This window comes from Aricia agestis, chromosome 6 (assembly GCF_905147365.1).
Source record: "Aricia agestis chromosome 6, ilAriAges1.1, whole genome shotgun sequence".
NCBI lineage: Eukaryota > Metazoa > Arthropoda > Insecta > Lepidoptera > Lycaenidae > Aricia > Aricia agestis.
The window spans coordinates 2266151-2288633 of NC_056411.1; the positions used below are offsets into that span (position 1 = coordinate 2266151).

The 22483-nt window shown below is 42.4% G+C and overlaps 2 protein-coding genes across 3 annotated transcripts in view; one reads left to right on the forward strand and one right to left on the reverse strand.

Annotated features, from left to right (window-relative positions):
• Window positions 1–22483, reverse strand: part of LOC121727993 (putative ferric-chelate reductase 1 homolog) — a 59203-nt gene that overhangs the window by 7685 nt on the left and 29035 nt on the right. Inside the window, exons 11-13 of one of the 2 annotated variants that reach the window (XM_042116078.1) lie at window positions 12294–12406; window positions 11646–11765; window positions 10452–10586 (exon numbers count right to left, since the gene is read on the reverse strand). In XM_042116078.1, coding sequence (XP_041972012.1) covers window positions 10458–10586; window positions 11646–11765; window positions 12294–12406 — 362 coding nt within the window. In that variant the 3' untranslated portion in view covers window positions 10452–10457. Of the gene's footprint in view, window positions 1–10348; window positions 10587–11645; window positions 11766–12293; window positions 12407–22483 lie in introns of those variants that run through there. The other variant, XM_042116077.1, reaches the window with a different exon arrangement.
• On the forward strand, window positions 6654–8363 carry LOC121727994 (DNA polymerase epsilon subunit 2). The gene has a single exon (XM_042116080.1). It carries the CDS (start codon window positions 6731–6733, stop codon window positions 8306–8308), a length of 1578 nt encoding a protein of 525 aa, XP_041972014.1. The 5' UTR covers window positions 6654–6730; the 3' UTR covers window positions 8309–8363.

A 22483-nucleotide genomic window follows, 5' to 3' on the forward strand; every position in this document is an offset into this window, starting at 1 on the left:
TTGATTTGGTAGAAACCATTATGCCGCATCCACTTATAAAAGTCAATGGTTCCATTGGTTCCTCACCGATCTGAAATTATCTGCAGGTTGGCATCACTGACTACATATGGGTTGTGTTTCCAAAAAATATCAGTGTACTGTCAAGTGTGACATAAATCAAAATATCTTAAACCTAAGCGATCATTGGCCTAAGCGATTAGGCCAGTATACTGGTAATAGTTTAGGAATACGCTGACATAATAAAAACTTGTCAAACTGAAAACTGACAACTGAAAGCATAGACTTAATATATACTGTCCATGTATATATTATGTCTATGATACTGTCGTTATAGGTTTATGAGTTATGACTGAAAGAGTTTTGGCGGCCATGTTACTTTGAAACTTCTTCTACTTTTTATTGTTGGTGTGATTTTTATTATTTTTTCCCAAATTGTGTTATTTGGGTTTTCGATGTTCATTATTGGTAAAATATTGGCCTTTAAATATCCGTTATAGTGCAAAAGTGCAGGTAAGATGTTGTCAAAACCAAAATTTATAACTCCTGTGACATTTGGTGTGAATATCAATAAATAGGGTTATTTCTTCCGTGAGTTTTAACTAAAACATCGTTATAATAATTAGCCTATTCATTAAAATATCATCGTGTCTTTTTCAAATTGAAATGTATCAAGTTTTACATTCTTTTGCCCACTTTTGTAGAAATTATTGATGGTATTGCCTGGTATTACCGATAGTTGTCTACCCATACGCCATCTAGTTACTAAAATGGAAACTGTTTGACAATCAAATTAAAAAAAAATAAGAAAATCCATCATTCTAGCCCCGCTATCTGTGATACTATTTAAAATGGCCCATTCACGGCCAGGGTTTCAAATACCGGTATTTTTTCATAACGTTATTGCTTCAAGGGCATAGATAACGGTATAAAAATTTACCCGATACTAAAAATAACGGTAAAAATTGGAATTAATACCGGTAAATAGGATTTATAACAGTAAATATATGTTCTTTGATACCGTTACCTTTTGTAAAATAAGTACTTAATTTAATCAGTCTGCAGTATGCACAAAATTAAAAAAGACGTGTCTGGTGACCAGTTTAGGTATATATTATAGGAAAAATGACGTCTAATGAGAATGACATGGTCAGTACTCAGTAGTTCAGTGCTCAGTATCTTTGTTCAAATATTACTAATTTATGGTTTGTAGGTACCTATAGTAAATTATTGTATTGTCAGCACGTGCGCTGTGCGCTGGCTGCCGGACGGACTCTGTTGTTGCACACGACGGGGCGAGGTGGTACACAAAGCACACGACGAGTGGAGGCAGTAAGTTCAGGACGTTCGTTCTTGTGGAGATACAGAGAATAGAGCTAGCTGCCGCCTCGCGGCACCGCGCCGTCTGCGTTACTGCATGTAAACTGGTTTGTGTGCTCCATGGCGGGCAGCCGCGGACATGCCGCGCCGCCAGAGCCCGCCGTTGACCTGCGGAGCGTTCTTTTTGCCCTTGGTGTGCGTTGGTAATACATTTTGTAAGATTCTCATTGTGCTATCGTTCGCGGCGAAATTGACCGGTCCGCCCCGCCCCGTCGTGTGTAAAGCGCCTCTGATCCGACGGGCTACGCTCCTTAAAATATTCTCCGTGTTATAATACCTACATATTTTATAAATGCTATCATATAATTTTGTGCTTCCTTTTTTTAAATGTGTTGATATTTTTAACTACAGTCAACAAAATATATATGTATTAAACTTAGAATTCTAGTAATAAATACTAAGACATACAAATAATTATCCATATTTTGCCAATCCCCCGCATTCGCCACAATTAAAACAAGTAAATAAATACAGACATGTTATACGTGGGAGAGCCATGCTTCGGCACGAATGGGCCGGCTCGACCGGAGAAATACCACGTTCTCACAGAAAACCGGCGTGAAACAGCGATTGCGCTGTGTTTCGCCGAGTGAGTGAGTTTACCGGTGGCCCAATCCCCTACCCTATTCCCTTCCCTACCCTCCTCTATTCCCTTCTCTTCCCTTCCTTACCCTCCCCTGTTACCCTATTCCTTTTTTTTTTTTTTTTTTTAAGACGGGAAATGCGCTTAAGCATCCCCGGCGGCACTGGGGAAGGACCTCCGGGGTATGTGGGACTCGCTGCGGCCGAAAAGATGGTAAGTTGGCCGCAGCTCTAGCTACTAAAACCCGTCCGTGCCTTCTCCTCCGCTTTGTCGGATGCTCCCTTGACGGCCATATTGTCAATAGCATTAGCTACGCAGACGATATGGTGTTGCTGAGTCCATCAATCTTGGCTCTAAGGAGATTGATTGGTGTGTGCGAGAGATACGCATTGTTACATGGCCTCGTCTACAACGTTAAGAAAAGCCAGCTGGTTATATTTAAAACTAAAGGTTGTAACTTAGACTCGGTGTCAACTGTAACTCTGAATGGAGGGGCTCTTACTAGGGTGTCGTCTTTCAAGTATCTTGGCCATATGGTGACTGAGGACTTGAAAGACGACTGTGACATTGAAAGGGAACGGAGGGCGATGGCAGTCCGATGCAACATGTTGGCCCGCAGATTTGCACGATGTAGTAAAGAAGTTAAATTAACTCTCTTCAGAGCTTTTTGACAATCTATGTATACGTGCAATCTGTGGGTTGACTACACGCAGCGGGCTTACAACGCTCTCCGAGTCCAATATAATAATGCACTAAGAGTTATGTTGGGGCTTCCGCGATTCTGCAGCGCGTCAAATATGTTTGCTCAAACTCACACTGATGGCTTTCAAGCCGTCATAAGAAAGCGAGTAGCTTCTTTGATGAGCAGAGTTCGCGCAAGCACCAACACTATTCTTAGGGTGATAAGCGATAAAGTAGAGTGTCCAATCATGCGTCATTGGGTGCATATTCATGTTTACGTGTCCAGTGCTGCTGGTAGGCCACGTATATATTTTAACTAATAATATAATTCCTGAGTACTAACATAGTTTGTAATAAAATAATTATTGTATTTACTAACAGCTTATGGACTCCGGTCTGAAATAAACATTTTTATTTTTTTAATTTTATTATTTATTTTGTGCTGAGCCGCTGGACCCGTCTGAGACGAAAACTGCAGCGGCCAAGTTAGCGGCGTCTGCTTTCAGCGCAGATTCTCCGCGCGACATTCTGCTGTCGCTTACTCCGGAAGAGCTGCCCAAGGCAGGGCGCTCTGTAACCGGATAGACTCGTGCAATGGGCGGCGGGTTCCCCAATCCGTCGCCCGAGTCCTATCTACGGCGGGAGCTGGCGCTCGTGTTCGGCTCCGCGCCGTCTTCGAATCGGGTCTGCGGCTACATCCGCTTTTCTGACCCGTACGGCGGCCTCCTTCTGTGAGATAACATCTTCACAGAAGGTAGCCACTGCGTCCCAGCCTTGTCTCGACCGGACCATAGTTGTAACTATGGCCGGGAGTGTGAGGTCTAATCCGGTGGTCGCAACAAGCACCGCTCGCTGTTCTACCCAGGCTGGGCATTCGAGGAGCGTGTGATGTGCGGTGTCGTCGTCATGATCACAGTGGTGGCACTGGGGTGTCGGCTCCCGTCTGGCCGTATGGTGCAGATAATGACCAAAGCAGCCATGCCCGGTCAACATCTGCACCATCCGGTATGTGAGAGAACCCCTCTGGTGTGTCACCCACTGTCGTATGTGAGGCCGAATCGCCTCTACGACTCGTCGTCCATATGTCGGAGACGCCAGTCTCTCTTCCCAGGTACGCATTGTGATAATGCGCGTCTGGCGGCGCCATCGAGCTATCAGCTCGGGTGACACCCACTCCCCTCTCCTTTTAATCTCCGCTGTTCGGAAATAAATCTCCGCCAGCCCTTGTGCCTCAATGTCCCAAGGCGGGGTCCCCGCAAGAGCGAGTGCTGCTTCACCAGCTATCGTACGATACCCACGGATCATTCGCAACGCCATTACCCGCTGGACACTCTTTAAAAGCGCTTTGTTATGGGCGCTCAGGCCTTCCGCCCATACGGGAGCTCCATACAGGGCCATGGATCGTAAGACCCCCCTGTAGAGCTGCCGACAACTGGATCCTGGTCCGCCAAGGTTGGGCAGGAGGCTACCGAGGGCCGCTGCCGACCTCTTCAATCTCGGCGCCAGCCGACGAAAGTGCTCGGCGAACGTCCATCTCGAGTCTAGGAGGAGACCCAAGTATTTTAATTCCTTCCCGATCTGGACGCTCACGTCGCCGATTCGTACTGTAGCGTTCGAGGGGAATCTCCGGCGGGGGCTGAGGAAGAGAATAGCCTCTGTCTTCTCTAACGCTACTCTCAGCCCTTGGCACTCAATTCGGGCCACTATCTGGCCAACGCCCACCCTTGCCAGGCGGATGGCCTCCTCAACTGTTCTTCCTCGTGCCAGGATGAGTGTATCGTCTGCATAGCATACGAGACGCAACCCTCGGAGCAGCGCCGCACGCAAGACTCTGTTGTATCCGATGTTCCACTGGTGAGGGCCCAAGGCAGACCCCTGTGGAACACCGCACCACGTCACAAACCGGATCACTCGGCCATCTCGTCCAATACACACAATGGTCCGACGTCGCAGATATTGGGCGACGATTCTGCGCATGTATGTCGGAAGTTCCAAGTCGAGAAGGCCCTCCTCAATCGCCTCATATGGCAGTGTGTTAAACGCGTTGGCAATGTCAAGAGAGATTGCCACTACTGCGCCATCACCAGCTATCCCCTTCTCCGAAAAGTCCTTCACTTCGAGAATTGCGTCAATTGTTGAGCGCTGTGCACGGAAACCAAACTGTGCCTCTGACAGGTTTGGTCCCTCTTGCTCAAGATGTTTGACAATTCCGTTACCCTATTCCCTCTTAAAAGGCCGACAACGCACTTGCAGCTCTTCTGATGCTGCGAGTGTCCATGGGCGACGGAAGTTGCTTTCCATCAGGTGACCCGTTTGCTCCTTTGCCCCCTTATTTCATAAAAAAAAAAACAGGTACCTTGCATAATTTTCTGCATTCATTGACTAAACAAATTGCTTGACTTGTTAAGTCAGTTTTTTTAATGAAAATAAGGGGGCGAACGAGTAAACGGGATGGAAAGCAACTTCCGTCGCCCATGGACACTCGCAGCATCAGAAGAGCTGCAGGTGCGTTGCCGGCCTTTTACGAGGGAATAGGGTAATAGGGGAGGGTAGGGAAAAAAAGGAAAGGGAATAGGGGAGGGGATTATGCCTCCGGTAAACTCATTCACTCGGCGAAACACAGCGCAAGCGCTGTTTCACGCCGGTTTTCTTTGAGAACGTGGTATTTCTCCGGTTGAGCCGGCCCATTCGTGACGAAGCATGGCTCTCCCACGTATATAAAAACTGGTGCTTGGAAGTCGGAAGTTGGGCTGCGAGTGAGATTTTGTGCACGAGTCCCGACGCATACCGCATACCTGATACCAGAAAATATCGTTATATTAACCGGTATTTTTATAACGATATTTTTTGGTTATGTTACTAGATACACATGTACACATGTACAGTGAGGCCCATTCACTGCAGGACTGCACGGCAGTCCTGCAGTGAATGGGCCTCACTGATTGGTTCACACTCGGTGTTGCCGGCCGGTGTTGCAGGACTGCCGTGCAGTCCTGCCGTGAATGGGCCTTTTAACTGTGAGTAATTATTTATTTGTAATTTGTATTCTGTGATATGTAAAGCTTGTCACACACAGAGCAGGTAATGTAAAGATGTATATTATAGCACGATACATCTCGATAGATCTCAATACATCTTTCTATAGAAATCGTCAGTAGACCACACGCAGCAGCTATAATGTATATTATTTTTACATCTTCGTATCTTAAGATACCGAGCTATATGAAAATATACATTAAATATTTTGATACATCTGAATACATCTCAATACATTTCAATATATTTCGGTATATTACGATACATCTCTTCTCTTCATAGGGTGTTCAAAAATTTCTGTGATTATATTAGTGGCAACACTGTGTGTTGCCACTAATATAATCACAGTATCATACACATGATAGACAGATACACACAGTGTTGCCACTTGCCACCTTAGCACAGCACTTCACAGCAGGTACTGCAGGCAGTCTGTTCCCCAGAGCCTATATTTTCAATCAAATATCTTCAATCCACATCGTTCTGTTTTTGGCACAATAATATGTAACAATGCGCGCATCAAAATTACAATCCGAATCATCTTCTGATGAACTATCTAGTGAATCTAATAGCAAGTAACTCGAAAGGCCATAAAGATATTACAACATTAAAAATAAGAACAGTCTGTATAACACTTTAGCAGCTGAAATGTGCGTCAAGCGTTGCGTTTAGCATTGAAATGTAGGGAAAGATACATTACATTACCTGTTTTGTGTGTGATACATTAATATAATGTAAAGATATACATTCCGGGATGTAGGTAATGTACATTAATATACATTACCTGCTCTGTCTGTGACGAGCTTAACCAAATATATAGGTATCTATGGAATGTGGATGTAACTTGACAGTTGACAGCCAAAAATAGCGCGAAGTTTTAGTTACCTATGCTATGTTTTACCTAATGTAAAAACTAAAATTGTGTAAAATTTCATATTTTATTTACCTGTTGAGGCCGCCTTGTATGAAATAAAAATATGTTATAAATTACAATTTTAAAATATTATGTGAAAATATATAGGTACATCACAGTGATTTCATAGTGTATGTATAATGGCTGAATTGCAACAAGTGAAGTCTGAGGTGAATAGTGCATTTAAATTAAGTGGCTTTACGATACGACGAGATGCAAGCACCTTTGTAGCTGAACAGCTTTTGGATATGAACTATCAGGAACGCAAAAGAATGATCGATAAACTCATATCACATCTACTTCATCAGTGTCTGTCACAACCTGTTTTGGAAAAGCAGCATTTGGAGGTGGCTTACAGGGAATGCTCATCACTAGGACTCGAAGAATCTGAAACAGTTCTCAATGTTATTGACGCTTTTAGTATCCCAAAAATTCATTACGACAACGAGAGAAAAAAATTCGTAAAAGACGCCAATTTTGTGAAGAACCTATTTCCGGAACCTAAGTGGAAAGCTCAACTGTTCATCGACAGATACACTATTATTTGGCAAAGGACCATACGAAATAAATTGTTTGCGACAGAAACATTGCCAACAACAACAGATGTAAAAAGATTTTCGCTGAGAAAAATTGAGGTGCTTCTAAGCAACTCAAGTCGTGTAGATGATGTGATTGTATTAGGGTTTCTTACACAGCTAACTGAGGGCAAGTTCTACTTAGAAGATCCCACTGGTAGTGTCGTGTTGGACATGACACAAACTCGGTATCACTCTGGATTGTTTACAGAGAGCAGTTTTGTATTAGCTGAAGGCTTTTATGAAGACAAAGTTTTACATGTTATGGGCTTGGTTCTGCCACCATCTGAGGTACGATTGATGTCTTCCCCATACTTTGGAAACATCAATACTTTTGGAGGAAAGTCAAGGACTTTGTTGAAAAATTCACAGAACTTGCTCAAATTGGAACAAGACAATGAGGATGGAATAATAGTATTTCTTTCTGATGTTTGGTTTGACAATCTAAAAGTTATATCAAAGTTGAAAACACTATTTTCAGGATTCAATGAGTTTCCTCCTATAGCTATAGTGTTCTTGGGGGAATTTTTATCCTGTCCCTATGGATATGAACATAGCACTCAACTCAAAGCGGCATTAATAAACTTGGGAGATATGATATACCCTTTCACTAAACTAAGGGAGTCCTGTAAATTTATTTTTGTACCAGGCTTAGGAGATCCAGCCGCACCAAATATTCTTCCGAGACCTCCCATACCTAGCATTGTTACCAAAGACATAAGCAACAAATTGGGAGATGCTGTTATCTTCACTTCCAATCCCTGTCGCATTCAATACTGTACACAGGAGATTGTGGTACTAAGACAGGATTTAGTTACAAAGATGTGTAGAAATTCAATACATTTTCCAGAAACTGGTGATATACCTGATCACATTACAAAGACATTGTTGAGCCAATGTACATTATCACCATTATCTTTGGGGGTTCAGCCAATTTTCTGGAAACATGCTGATGCCTTGAGTTTATATCCGATTCCAGATTTGGTTGTGATAGGTGATCAGTTCCAACCGTACACAAGAAGTTACCAGAATTGTCAAGTTATTAATCCTGGATCCTTCCCACATACAGAATTTTCTTTTAAAGTGTACATTCCATCATCTAGGACTGTAGAAGACTCAGAAATACCAAATGACGATAGCTAATATTTAATTTCAGTAATATTATAATGAACAATCAATAAAGAAATGTTATATTCTATTTAAAACTGTTTTTCTTAGAAGCTTGGTCTATAAATGAGTCCTATCTAATACAAGCTCACTTAATTAGTTATATTACTTATTAACACTAGAAAGACTGGAATTCTAGACTTTCTAGAAATACCAAGAGCGGTCAAATGACCCATTGTATGTTTTTACATTTTTTGTGTGTCTTACTATTTTGCTTTTGCGTTTTATTGACCATGTAATTATTTATAAATGTAACTAAATTAAATTATAGAATAAATATTCAAGAAAATTATTTAAAAAAGCATTTTATAGACCAGCTGCTGATATAATGGACATTATAACGACTCCACAAGATTTATTGGTTTTGTTCCTGATTTTTGAGCATAAAACACCGTTTTTTGAGATTTTATATTTTCTCATTTTAGCAATAGAATGGTAAAGTTACTCTTATGTACAGTAATTCACATTTAGAAGCCATGAACATCTTGATGAAAATACCCTAGTAGAGGACAAATCTATTATTTTTTCGTGTCGTATTTTTGGTCACAATATAAAAATCTTTTATCACTAAAGCTAAAAAAGTACAAAAAAATATGCTTTAGAAATGAAATATACTTAAATTTAGCATAAATATAACAATTTTTATCATATTTTCATAGAACTACAATTCGCAACCTTTAGTTTGTTATTTGCTTCGTTTGTGTAGGTAAAACAAAAAATAAAATTAACTCAGCATAAATATTTTATGGAAATTCGAACTACTAATAAACCCTGGCTATGTTAGGTCAACTTAGGCAACAATACTATGAAAATTGACACCGATTTTTGTAGTACCGTTGATAATTTTCAAAAAACAGGGTTTCATTAGGCAAAAAACTTGAAATACATTACAATATCAAAACAGGCAAGGCAAAATGTTTTGTTTGTGCACATACTATATTTGTAAATATATTACCATTATCTTTATATATAAAAATGTGAAATTTTGGACCATTTATGTAAATAAAAGTATTTATCCCACTTTTGTCCTATGAGTCATTGGCAAGTCTATTTCAGTCGAGTTTTTTATAAAATTTAAATCAAATTTCAAATACAATACACAAACAAAACATGACAATAATAAAAAATTTGGAAGAAAAATAAAACTGGCAAGAAAAACCCACTTTCTTTAGAAATCTTATTCAAGCGGTCAATTGACCGCTACGGTTTTTCTAGGTAGGTTGTTATTTAAAACTTTTAATTATTGAGCAATAATTAAAAACACGTTAGCACAATTTAAACAATCTTAAATTATGAAATGTCATGAGAGAAAAACGAATTTCATGCAACGGTAACAAAAATGTAGCAAATTAAAAACGAAAATGCGGTCATTTGACCGCTCCGGTCTTTCTAGTGTTAAGTAATACTTATAAGTATTACTTAACACTTATTACTCTTATTAGTTACCTTTTTCAGCAGTTGAAAGAAAAAAAAAATTAGAAATAAGATTTTATTGACATTACTGTTTAAAATTTAAATATATTTACAGAACTCATTAAAATTAACATTAAACTTAATCTATTTCATATTATTATCTTATTGTTAACTGTGTATATAAATATTTGTACAGGGTGATGTCAGGGTAAAAAAGTCAATTGTAAAATTTTAAATTGTGCAGCACCTTGTTGCCTGGACGGAATTTAGTAGCAACTATTTTATTTTTATAGCCTCATAACTAAAGCTTACATTTTTTATAGGCTAACAATTTAAGGTTATTCTTTTCCATAGTTCTTTTCTGAGATACTTTTCAAAATAGGAGGATATTTATAGGTTATAAGCACTTTAAAACTTCTGTTGGCTGATGTTATTTAATAGATAATTATTTAAAAAATATATTAAGATTACACTATACCGTACTCAGAGACATTTAATTGTGTTAATTGTGATTAACCTTCAATTTAATGAAGAGTTTGACAGATAATGTATGAGGCTTATATCAACATTTTAAAATAATTAACGTTCCACTTTAGTGCGGCAGTTAGACTGTTAGGGCCTCATAGACAAGTACTTAAATATTTAACAAAATTCTTGGTGGATTTTTAATACTACATCCGCATAAGACATATCTCTATTCTTCAACGTAGTACTAGGATCCCATGAGCGAGTTGTAGGTGACGCCGATCGGTGCTAGAGCTACTAAGCACACTAGCGCCGCCGCGAACAGCACTATTATTGGCGCGTATACTCCCAGTAGATGTTTTCGGAACTTCGAGAACTGTGAAAGAAACTCAGATTAGGTATTGAAACAGTGAAAATATAGTTAAGGGTGGGTTGCACCAGAGGCGTGGTTAAAGTTAAAGTTATGGTTATAGTTAAAAATTGCCCAGGTTCTGGGCCAGGGGGGGGGGGGGCAAATCATTTTTTATAAGCTAGGTGTTTATAAAGAATAAAAAATTTATAATTTTTAGTTGTATTGCAAACAAATGACAAAAATTCGTTACACTTATATATTATATATATTATTTTTTATATTATTTTTATACACTTAGTAGGGACGTCAACATGATCCAAGGGGGAGTAGCTGCCCCCCCTGCTCCCCCCTCGGTACGCCCATGCACCTAAAAGTACCATGAGCTTACAGCTAAGTATCAGTTTTTATCGATACTCTATACCGACTACGTAAATTTTTAGTAAGTATGGCAAATTTTACAGCGCCTTTAGCGGTCACTTGCGGAACTAAAATCACCATACTAAATATTTACGTAGTCTGTATCGAGTATCTATAAATATAACTCATGGTATACGAGCTACAGGTAACAACGACCAGAAACTGTGTGCAGTTTCGGCCGGATAACTTTAGGAGGTCTATATAGTACTTACTTAACCTAAAGGCCCGTCACACAAACACCTACAACTGGATGGGTATTTTTGTATGTGTTTGCCTGTTCCTGTTTGTGTTCGCCATTGTTCGGCGTCGGTGTCGGTTTTTAGGGTTCCGTACCCAAAGGGTAACAAACGGGACCCTATACTAAGACTTCGATGTCTGTCTGTCCGTCTTTCTGTCTCCAGGCTGTATTTCAAGAACTTCTATAGCTAGATTTTTCTGTCTCGTTTGACGGCTTTGACAAGTTAACAGTGGCGGCCTTACCCGTTGCGAGGCCCCGGATAGAAGATCTTTGCGAGGCCCCGGACAGAAGGTCTTTGCGAGGCCCCGGGCAGAAGGTCCTTGCGAAGCCCTTTGCCTTACGAAAAAATACCTTGCGAGGCCCCTGCAAGAGCGAGCCCCCGGGCGATTGCCCTATTCGCCCGTAGCTGCTGTAGTATTTAAGCTTACCGGCGCATCAGCCCCGTGCTCCGGTCTGGGCGACACGGCGGACCGCGGCAGCATGTCCTTCAACGGGAACGCGTCCACGCGCGCGCCCGCCACGCGACCTTCCGATACGCAGCCCGCTAGCTGCAAACAAACCGATTTTGCTGTTTGGTATGGAGATACTTTGAGCCCCGGGAAAGGACATATGTTAGGTACTTTTTATCCCGGAAAAATGTACGGTACCCGCGTGAATAAACGAATTTTGGGGAACGGGGTTGCGTCATCTAGTTATAATAAGAGCCTGTTCACACGGCACGTTGCGTCGACGCAGCGCTGCCGTTTAACGCATAGCCGGCCACATGGGCGCTGCGTCATCGCAGCGTTATTACGAGGCAGTCTTGACGTAAACATCCCCCCTCCCGCTTCGTCTCGTGGGCTGCTGTCCGTCATGTGTGCGTTGCGACGACGCAGCGCGCCGTGTGAACACCTTGGTTATTTGCATGGGCGTACCGAGGGGGGGCGGCGGCAGGGGGGGGGGCAGCTGCCTGAACCTGGGTAATTTGCCCCCCGCTGGCCCAGAACCTGGGTACGCCCATGGTTATTTGTATGTAAAACAACGCAACGGCAGCGCTGCTACGACGCAACGCGCCGTGTGGACAGGCTATAACTTACGGAGAGTATGAGGTGCAGTATAACGTGGAAGGCGACGAAGGCGGCCAGCAGGAAGACCGTCCAGGCCGGCAGCTCCGCCTTCTGCAGGTACACCGCCAGGAATATCGTCGCGACTGAAATTAATAATTTGTTATGAGATTGTTTACGGTGAGTGCCGAGTGGTGACGTTACATATGAGTAATTAATAAAATACGACCGTGAGTATATTATTGGTGCTCTTATGGCAGCTCTTTATTTATGTAGGTACTTAATATTATAAGCAATATAGATAGGTCATGGCCTATGGGCGGCAGCCTCCTATGGCGTCCTATGGGGGGCAGTAGCGTCCTAGGATGGCGGCAGAGTTCGTACATAGGGGCAGCAAATTTAACGTGGCCTATACTCATATGAACAATAATTATATAGTTTGAAAAACTAAAAACACGCTTTTAGCATGCACTAAAATTATTAAGACACGCCACCGCGAGATGTTAATTTATAAGAACTAGTTTTTTTATGAATTCCTTAATTAATATACCTACTCATATTAAAATTTTGTACCTCATGCTTACTACGTTAACTGCTTAATATGCAATTTGCTAATTTCCTCATCCATATTAAGGGATATCGAGTCTGCGGCGCCCATACAGTCGGCATGGCCGCACCATACCGACTGTATGGGCGTCGCCGACTCGATCGCACAGTGTTTTTTTCGACCAATAAAACGGACATCGTCTTTTTATTGGTTAATTCAAATGAGTATTTAATTACAAACCCCCGAGTAAAACACCCATGTAGGCTACGGGAGGAGGAATAATAAAATTCTGGATGTACGAGTAAAGTCACGGTATATTAACGGAAGACCACAAATATGTACACACTTCAGAAAAAACTAAAATAGACTGCCCAAAATCCGCCGACAAATCTCTTTTATATCATACCACGAAAAAAACAGTTGAATTCCGAGGCGTCGCTTCGCCATAGACAAAACATAACTTAGTTTCTTTTTTACATTTTTTAAAGGTGCAGTACGGTGGAGGTCGCGTCGCCAACATTCCCCACCCCAGTGCTGGAACAGCACTCCTAGCCCATAGGTACACGTGCGACGCGGGCCGCAGAGCGTCTTAGAATTCCAGCCCTAGTGCGAATGTCCACCACTCTGACGCGCTCATCCTTCCCTGGCATGACCGCCTCTACTGTTCCCCGCAACCAACAGTTTCGCGGAGAATTCGGGTCCGCGATAAAAACAAAATCCCCTACTTTCAGAGGTGTCTCTTCCTGGGTCCACTTGCTCCTAGGGATCAGCTGCGGCAGCATCTCCTTTACCCAGCGAGACCAAAACATATCTGCAAGGCGTTGCGCTATACGCCATTGCTTACGTAAAAATAAATCGGAGTTGTCGAACTCCCCTAACACCGGTAAATTTGACGACGAACCTAAAAGAAAATGATTAGGCGTGAGGGCCTCCTCTGACCCTGGCTCCACGCTCACATGCGTTAACGGACGACCGTTCACTATCTGTTCGACCTCAGCCATCAGTGTGAGTAGAACTTCCTCACGAGGGGTGCGCTCATTTAATACGACTTTAAGTGAACTTTTGACAGTTCGAATGAGGCGCTCCCATGCCCCACCCCAATGCGGACTGGAGGGAGGTATAAAGGTCCAGGTTGTGCCGTAATTAATCGCGGTCGACTGTAATGTGTTGGGACTTAAATTTTGAATAGATTTACGAATTTCGGTATCGGCGCCTCGCAAATTCGTACCGTTATCAGAATACAAGTGTAGCGGCCATCCTCGTCTAGCCGCCATCCTACGGAGAGCCATTATCAAAGAGTCCGTTGTTAAAGACGATACGATTTCAATATGAATGGCTCTGACAGTTAAACAAGTAAATAATACGCCGTATCGCTTTTCCCTTCTTCTACCGATTGCAATTTCGATAGGACCGAATAAATCGAGCCCGCAGTAACTAAACGGTCTTTGGTGATGCGCCAAGCGTGCCTCCGGAAGGTCACCCATCCTAGGTGGTTTGGGTTGCGCTTTCCTAATCCTACAAAGCATACATTCGATAGCTACACGCCTTACGGTCGGCCTAATATGCAGAATCCAATATTTCTGCTTCAAATCGTTGACTACTGTCTCATGGTTACCATGGGCAGCGCGAACATGAAAATGTTTGACAATAAGGCGCGCGACGTGGTGGCTGCCGTCGAGTATGACGGGACGTTTCACACTAACCGGGACGTCGCGTGCCGCGTCGATGCGGCCACCGGCGCGCAGGATTCCATGCTCGTCGAGAAACGGAGACAAGGTAAGTAACCTACTTTTCTTATTTACATAATTATTATTTTTCAGACTATGTACATCTTCGGGAAAACTCTGTAACTGCGCATATTTAACTAACAGCTGTTCAGCCTTAGACATTAAGTCACCGTCGATAGTACCGGTAAGCTTCTTACATTTAATATCTACAAACGAAAAAACTATACAAGTAGACCTAAGTAACCGTAGCCACGATGAGAAACGCAGCGGATCTGGCACAGCAGGTAGATTGTTTTCGACTATGTGGACTGTATTTACAAACTCTAGATCTACCTTATTGACCCTCGGTACCAAGAAATCTGCTGGCCATAACGACTCATCGCTATACAAAAAATTCGGGCCACGGAACCACTCGCTATCGACGTTAAAAACGGAAAAATCACAAGAATCTCTTGTGGCCAGATCTGCGACATTTAATTTGGTGGGTACATACCTCCACTCGTTAATACTAGTTAGTTCATCTATCTCCCCTAAACGATGTGCAATAAAAGCTTTATAACAGCGCGCGTCGTTCCGAATCCAATGTAGAACCGTACTAGAATCACACCAAAAATATCTATTTACAGGTTTCATAGTGTGCTCCTTTCCTATAGTGTCGGCGAGCCGAGCAGCTTGTAGTTCCAAGCGTGGCACCGACGTAAGTTTTAAGGGAGCCACTCGACACTTACTGGCAATAAACGCAACGCGAATATTATTATTAGACATCCAGCGCCAGTAAGCGACAGCACACATAGCCTTAGTAGACGCGTCGCAAAATAAATGCAATTCTAAATTATTGTAACCGCCCGAAACATAAGTACACGCGTCAGCTGTTCGTGTCCTTGACCCGGGCGACAGCGGTCGACACACAGGAGCGCGCGCGGGCGCACGCGGGGAAGCGAGGGGCGCGCGGGGAGACGGGGGGTACTCGCTATTCGGTGCATCGCGTACATTCCTAAGACTATTTACATTTTCAAAATAACGCGGCAAACGTATCGTTTCGACGCGTTTTAAAATTTGCAACCACTCGTTCCACTTATTATTAATTAATTGTGGAATATCCTCATCCCATTGAATATTACTTCGCCACGTATCTTGGAGTAATATTTTACCTTTTATTGTAAAAGGCGACAAAAAACCGTATACATCAAAAATTGACATAACAACGCGTAACATTTCGCGTTTTGTAGGAGTTTTAATCCCGTTTATAATATCCACCGGAATACGTTTAAAAGAAACATCGAAACCTAAACTATCCTCCTTCGGGTGCCATATTAAGCCTAAAGTTCGTTCACCTTCGTCCATATGATCCAGATTGAACTTTACCGCGGACGCACCGAGCGACTCGGTCGGTAGGCTGTCTAGTACCGCGGCGCTATTACTAGTCCAGTTCCTAATTTCAAAACCACCTTGACTATGAACATCGATTATGTTTTTGGCGAGTTTAATCGCCGTGTCCTCGTCTTCTACGCTATCTATGTAGTCGTCTGCGTAATGTTGTTTACATATCGCGTAAACGACGTCCGGCATGGTAGACTGAAATCTTATTGCGTTTGTATTTTTAATAAATTGAGCTATAAATGGTGAACAATTCGCGCCGAAAATCAAGGACGTCATGACAAAAGTTTTTATACATTTAGTTACGGGATCTCGCCATATAAACCGTAGCGCGTCTTGATCTTCGCGTATAATTTTTATTCTAAGAAACTGATCTTTAATATCAGCTGACATGGCAACTTTCTTTCCCCTAAACCGTAACATAATACCGAATAACGACATAAGGAGGTCCGGCCCCTGTAGTAGGTAGTCATTGAGACAAACACCGTGACTTTTAGCGGCTGCATCGAACACTAAGCGCAGCTTCTTTTTATTAGGGTTGTCGACCCCAAAATGTGGTAGGTACCACGTCCGTCGCGCCGGCCTATCCGTCGGCAATTCCTGTGCGAAATCGTTATCCAGCAGGTGCTGAATCCTATCAGTATACCTAGCAGCGAATTCAGCGTTATTATTCATTTTCTTTTCGACATTAACTAATCTATTTACAGCGTGCGGAAGCGACTCCGGCATCCTACTATGTACATTTTTCCACGGCAGCCCTACGTACCACCTCCCGTCTATGAGCGTGGCCGTCTTCTCCAGGTGGGCGACTGCACGGGCGTCCTCGGCGTTCTCTCGCGGCTTAGTACCGATTCCCATTGACTCTAAAGTGAAAGAACGACGGACGTCTTCCTGGATCTCGCGCAAGGTAAGTTCGGCAGCCGAGGGGACGGCAAGGTCATCGCAGATGAGCAGCGCTGAGTGGGGCACGCGAGGTAAGTTGGACACAAAACCATGAATACACCAACCTAGTGGGGTCAGTGTCGCGTAAGGCTCGTTAGGTCTGCCCCTAATAATTTTAAGCGGCAACAACAAATGATAATTATCCTGACCTATCAAAATATCAGGTTTACACATTCCGGTAGCAAAATTATTATTAACTTGACTTAAATGTTTATATTTACAGAAATCTACAGACGTTAAGTTTTGCACTGGTAACCTTAACTCATCTATGCTGCGCGCGGTAAATTCGAACTTCTGTCCATCTGCGTTCGAAATACACGACCGTACCACCGTACTGTTACATTCTAGCGCGGTGTTACTCCACGCGCCACATACACGTAATGTTTGTTTATCTCCACATAAACCTAACCTATTTGTCAATTCACTACTTATTAATGATACACTAGAGCCATCGTCTAACATGGCTATACAACTTATTGCACCATTAGGGCCGTGAATATTTACACGGACGACTTTTAACAGACATTGCGATGTACTGCAGGTATTTACATTGGACACATTTTGTTCCTGCGACGTACTGCTTGTATTCACACTATGTACACTTTGTTCAGATCTACAGGTGTTTATATTTTCGACATCTTGTACCTGAGACCCTACATTAGACAACTGTGCAGTACTTACATTATGCTGCGGTGAAGTGAAGTGCAACAACCTGTGGTGCGACTGGTTGCAGCCGTCGACGTCACACGCTGCTGCTGGGCAGGTCTCCCGGTTGTGGCGGCCGTTCAGACACTTGTAGCACAAACCTTGACGTTTCACAAATTCCCACCTGTATTTGCGCAGCGACTTACAAAACTTTTTACACTCCGTTAAACTATGTACACCTATATTACAATATTTACACTTAGACCTACTATTATTACCTACTTTGCTGTGTACAAACATCACGTTTTTAGAGTCATTAGACACACACTTACGGTTCTTAAAATAGTCATTTGACACACAGAGGGACACTGAGGTTTTGGACACCTTGAGGGCCTCTTCACTGAGGAAATTAGAGAGAATTTCGAGTCGACACACGGAACTATTTACACTTATTATGGGATAACTGTAGTCACTCCACTTGGACAATAGTATGGGGGGCAATTTAGACAACACTAGGGACGTTATGTTCACTCCGCGTAGGTACTCCTCCTGGGACAGACACCTGACTGCAGCCACATAGTTCTTCACCTTGATGGAGAAGCTGACGATGTCTCGGTGGTACTCCGGGCCCACGGGGTGCAGCTTCCGTATCTCGTTGAGTATCCTAGGCAGGATGACATCCGGCTGGCCGAACTGCAGCTCCAGCGTTGACATGACGGCCTCGGGGTCGGCGGCGCTGATGAGGAGGGCGGTGACGGACTCTCGGGCCGCTCCTCTGAGACACTTTCGCAGGCGCCACATGTTCTCCTTGGCGGTAAACTGGCAGACCTCCGTCGACTCCTCGTACGCCTGTTTGAAAGCGAGCCACTCCATCGGGTCGCCGAAGTATGCAGGTAGCTCCTTCGGGGTACACAATCGGCTGACCATTCCCGCGTTCACGGCATTAGTAGTAGCGGCCACAGTTACTTCCTTTAGCGCTTCTGCTAACTTACTGAAGCCCGATTGTGTATTCGCATCGATTGGCGACAAACGCGCGACTTCGATCGGCTCGGCGCGGGCGACGGCGGCGGCCGGCCCGCTCCGCGCATGCGCGGTGGACAAGATGGCGTCGTCGACGCTTCGATGAAAATAATTATTTTTACTATTTACACAATTATTTACAATATCGACTTTTTGTTCGCCGTTTTCTAGCCATTCTTCGACTTTGTTTGATAGCGACGAGCATTCTGAGCTTGCATTTCTGTGTGAATATTGCTCTTCAAGTGCGGCAATTTTCGCCGCCATTTTTCGTTCTACAACTTCTTGTTGGAACTTGACTAATTTTTCTGCGGCTTTCCGTTCGGCTTCCAGTTGGGCCTTCGCTAGGGCTTCTGAAGCCTCAGCTGCCTCCAGCTCGATGAGCTTCTTTTGGGCCTCGAACTCGAGATTTCTGGACATTCTGGACGACTTGCTATGAGTCTTCCGTTCGGACTTTATGGATCCACGGCAGACAGGCTCCGACCTGTGACTGTTGCCGCGGTCCCCGGTAGTTCGTACATCCCCATAAGGTTCCTCCCGTGCCGACTGACTGTGCAACATCCTCTGCCTCGCGCCACGAGTTAGTACCATATCGTGTGACGGAGGATTGGACATCGCGTGCTGGTTAGACGATGAAAAAGTAGACGATGCGGCTCGAAGGACCAGCCTTTGTAGGCTACGGGAGGAGGAATAATAAAATTCTGGATGTACGAGTAAAGTCACGGTATATTAACGGAAGACCACAAATATGTACACACTTCAGAAAAAACTAAAATAGACTGCCCAAAATCCGCCGACAAATCTCTTTTATATCATACCACGAAAAAAACAGTTGAATTCCGAGGCGTCGCTTCGCCATAGACAAAACATAACTTAGTTTCTTTTTTACATTTTTTAAAGGTGCAGTACGGTGGAGGTCGCGTCGCCAACAACCCAGATGTCTCGCTTAAATAGTTTTTGAATTATCTCAAAAAGAAAATCCCACGTCCATAAAAAAGTGAAAAGTTATTATAGTTCAAAATTCGTAATGATTAGACAAAAACATACTATATAATATTCGTAGGACATAAAAAAAATCTATGTTCTATTTTCATACATTTTGACGAAATATTGCAGGAAAATGTCTTAAAAATAAAAAAATCAAAAGTTCCACGCGTTAGGGATTTGGTATTTTTACCAGTGTTAGTGGTGATGATTAGCTTTCTCTTAAAGCATCATGCGCTTGCAACATCGCCTTAGTTTAGTCAGAAAAAATTAAAAACTGAAAATCGATTTTCTTTGTTTTCATGGCCCGCATAAGTCATATCCGACTGAAAAAGGGTTATGAGCCCTTTTTCAGTATAGATTTTTGTATGTCCTACAAATATTATTTAGCATGTTTTTGTCTAATCTTTACGAATTTTGAACTATAATAACTTTTCACTTTTTTATGGACGTAGGATTGGGATTTTCTTTTTGAGATAATTCAAAAACTATTCAAGCGAGACACCTGGGTATTTTACTCGGGGATTCGTAATTAAATACTCATTCTAATTAACCAACAAAAACACGATGTCCGTTTTTTGGGTAAAAAAAAAACACTGGATCGCACAAAAAGTGTGTCGTCTGCGATCTCCCTTTGAGTGCGTGCGGCGCCGCATTGATACTATGGCGCACACATACAAGCCGCGCGCGGTGCGTTTGTATGAAGATAACTTACTTCCCCTCCTTATACTATGCCTAGCCTAGGGGTTCCCAAACTTATTTTGTCTACTTCCCACTTTGGGAACAAATTATGCTTTAGCGTCCCCCCATTGTTGCTATTTAAAATGCATCCAGATGAAATAAAATTACAAATCACTCCCCAAGCCTCTACACACCGCTCCCCTTCAGTCCCACTTTGGGAAAGGCTGGCTTAGGCCCTAGTTTTTTTTTTATTCGAGGGATTTATGTTCTGAATACATTTTATACAGCCCTTTATCTACACACTTATCTTATATTTCTATTTTCTATTCTGCTAATACTATATTTACTCCTTTTATTATTTTAATACCTACAATATAGCAAAAACTCTTTCCTATTTTTGTTATCTTTTACAAATTCCTTTTATGCCATCAACAATATTTTGGCCTCGAGTATATTGGGCATTCTGTTAGAAGATGTGGTACATCTTCTATTTTACTAGGGTCACACCTGCACGATGGGTTCTCTTTGCACCTGAAGCGGTACAGATACCCAGAGAGCCCACCGTGCCCGGTCAGTGCCTGTGTTACTTCCTTATTGAGTTTAATCTTCTTAAAAACCTTGTGAACTGCCCCTATATCCTGTGCGAACATTTCTGAGGACTATGACCGTAGCCTCCTTCCAAATGGTGGGGAAACACCCGAGTTGCAGACATTTGTTGAGGAGACTCAGATAAAACTCTGGATCAGCGTTCACTGTTCGCCTATTCAAGGCCCTAGTTCAAGGGTTCCCACTTCCCAATCTTTTTCAGTCTGCGGCGCACTTATCCGTCACAATATTTTGTCACGACGCCCTACTCTACCCAGCTATTATTTATTTATAAATTCTTTATTTGCATTTAAAACAATATAACACAACAAAAGCAGCATAAGGCAATGAATATAGCAAATAGGCGGCCTTACCGCTTTCAGCGGTTTCTTCCAGACAACCAAAATATGATAGCAAAAAATAAGCTGATATTACCATAAAGTTAATATACCTAGCGGAATAGAGAAACAAAGGCCTGAGCAAGAGATATGTCACTATCAGTAACACTGCGTGGTAAATATTTTTTGTAATTATTGTAACAAAAAATTTAAACCCACTTCCAAGGTAAAAACAATAATAACATCCTTATAATATGAACTAAAAGTATTAAATAATTTTTCCTATCTAATAGTGCCTTTTTCCGAATTCGGCTAAACCTCAACTATTTCTGTACTCAATCTTCATCATTTTGAAGTCGGTACCGTACCAGATTACTGAATCTTTAGTTCTCTGACAGAATATTTGAAACTTTTGGAACTGGCACCGACTTCAAAATTATGAAGATTGAGTACAGAAATAGTTGAGATTTAGCCAAATTCGGAAAAAGGCACTATTAGAGGAAAAATTATTTAATACTTTTTAGTTCATATTATAAGGATGTTATTATTGTTTTTACCTTGGAAGTCGGTTTTAATTTTTTGTTAAAAATAATAATTTCACTCTTTTTAGTTACCTAGTACTAACCATCGCGTAAGAAAATACTTCAACCCCCTTAATATTATCTTAATCTTGGTAAATGTTTACAAACCTACCCCAATTTATTTGACAAACTACTACAAAAGAAAGTCGACGGAGCCCCGCTACGCGGGGCTCCGTCGACTTTCTGGGTGTTGTGGTCTAAGTTCCAACCTAACCTACTTTTGGACTTTCTATATTGTGTTTGTTTTTGTTTTGGAGGGGGCCTGCGCCCCCCAAGCCCCCCCTTCGGTATCCGTGGCTAAGTAGTTAAGTAAGACCCACTCATCGTAGCCTTGAGATGCCTTAAAAATACTTCGTAATCATCAGAAAACAGATGATCATATCTGAAGATTACGAAAATCTCAAATGCGAATTTCTTCTAAACGGAGAGTTTACTGGTGGTGGAAACGGTAAGTAGGAGTTTTTCTCACCCAAAACAATCCTCCTTAACCCATGTCACCAACATTTAATTGACGTAGGTTCCTAAACCTTAGCCAATTTTTTCTAAATATTTTCGCCATACTAACAAGGGTCACATTTCAGCCTGTCATTCGACAGGGGTTGATTTTTGAGAAAAGTTTATCTGAGCTTTTTTGCTTTCCTTGGCACCCCTATCGATTGGTATAATAAAAAGGGGTGGTCATAGGGGGTTGTATTTTTGTCGTCAAAATTTTTCTAAGTATTTTCGCCATACTAACGAGGTTCGTATATCAGCCTGATATACGAACATGCACGCGAGGCTGTCGCCCACACCGCCCACG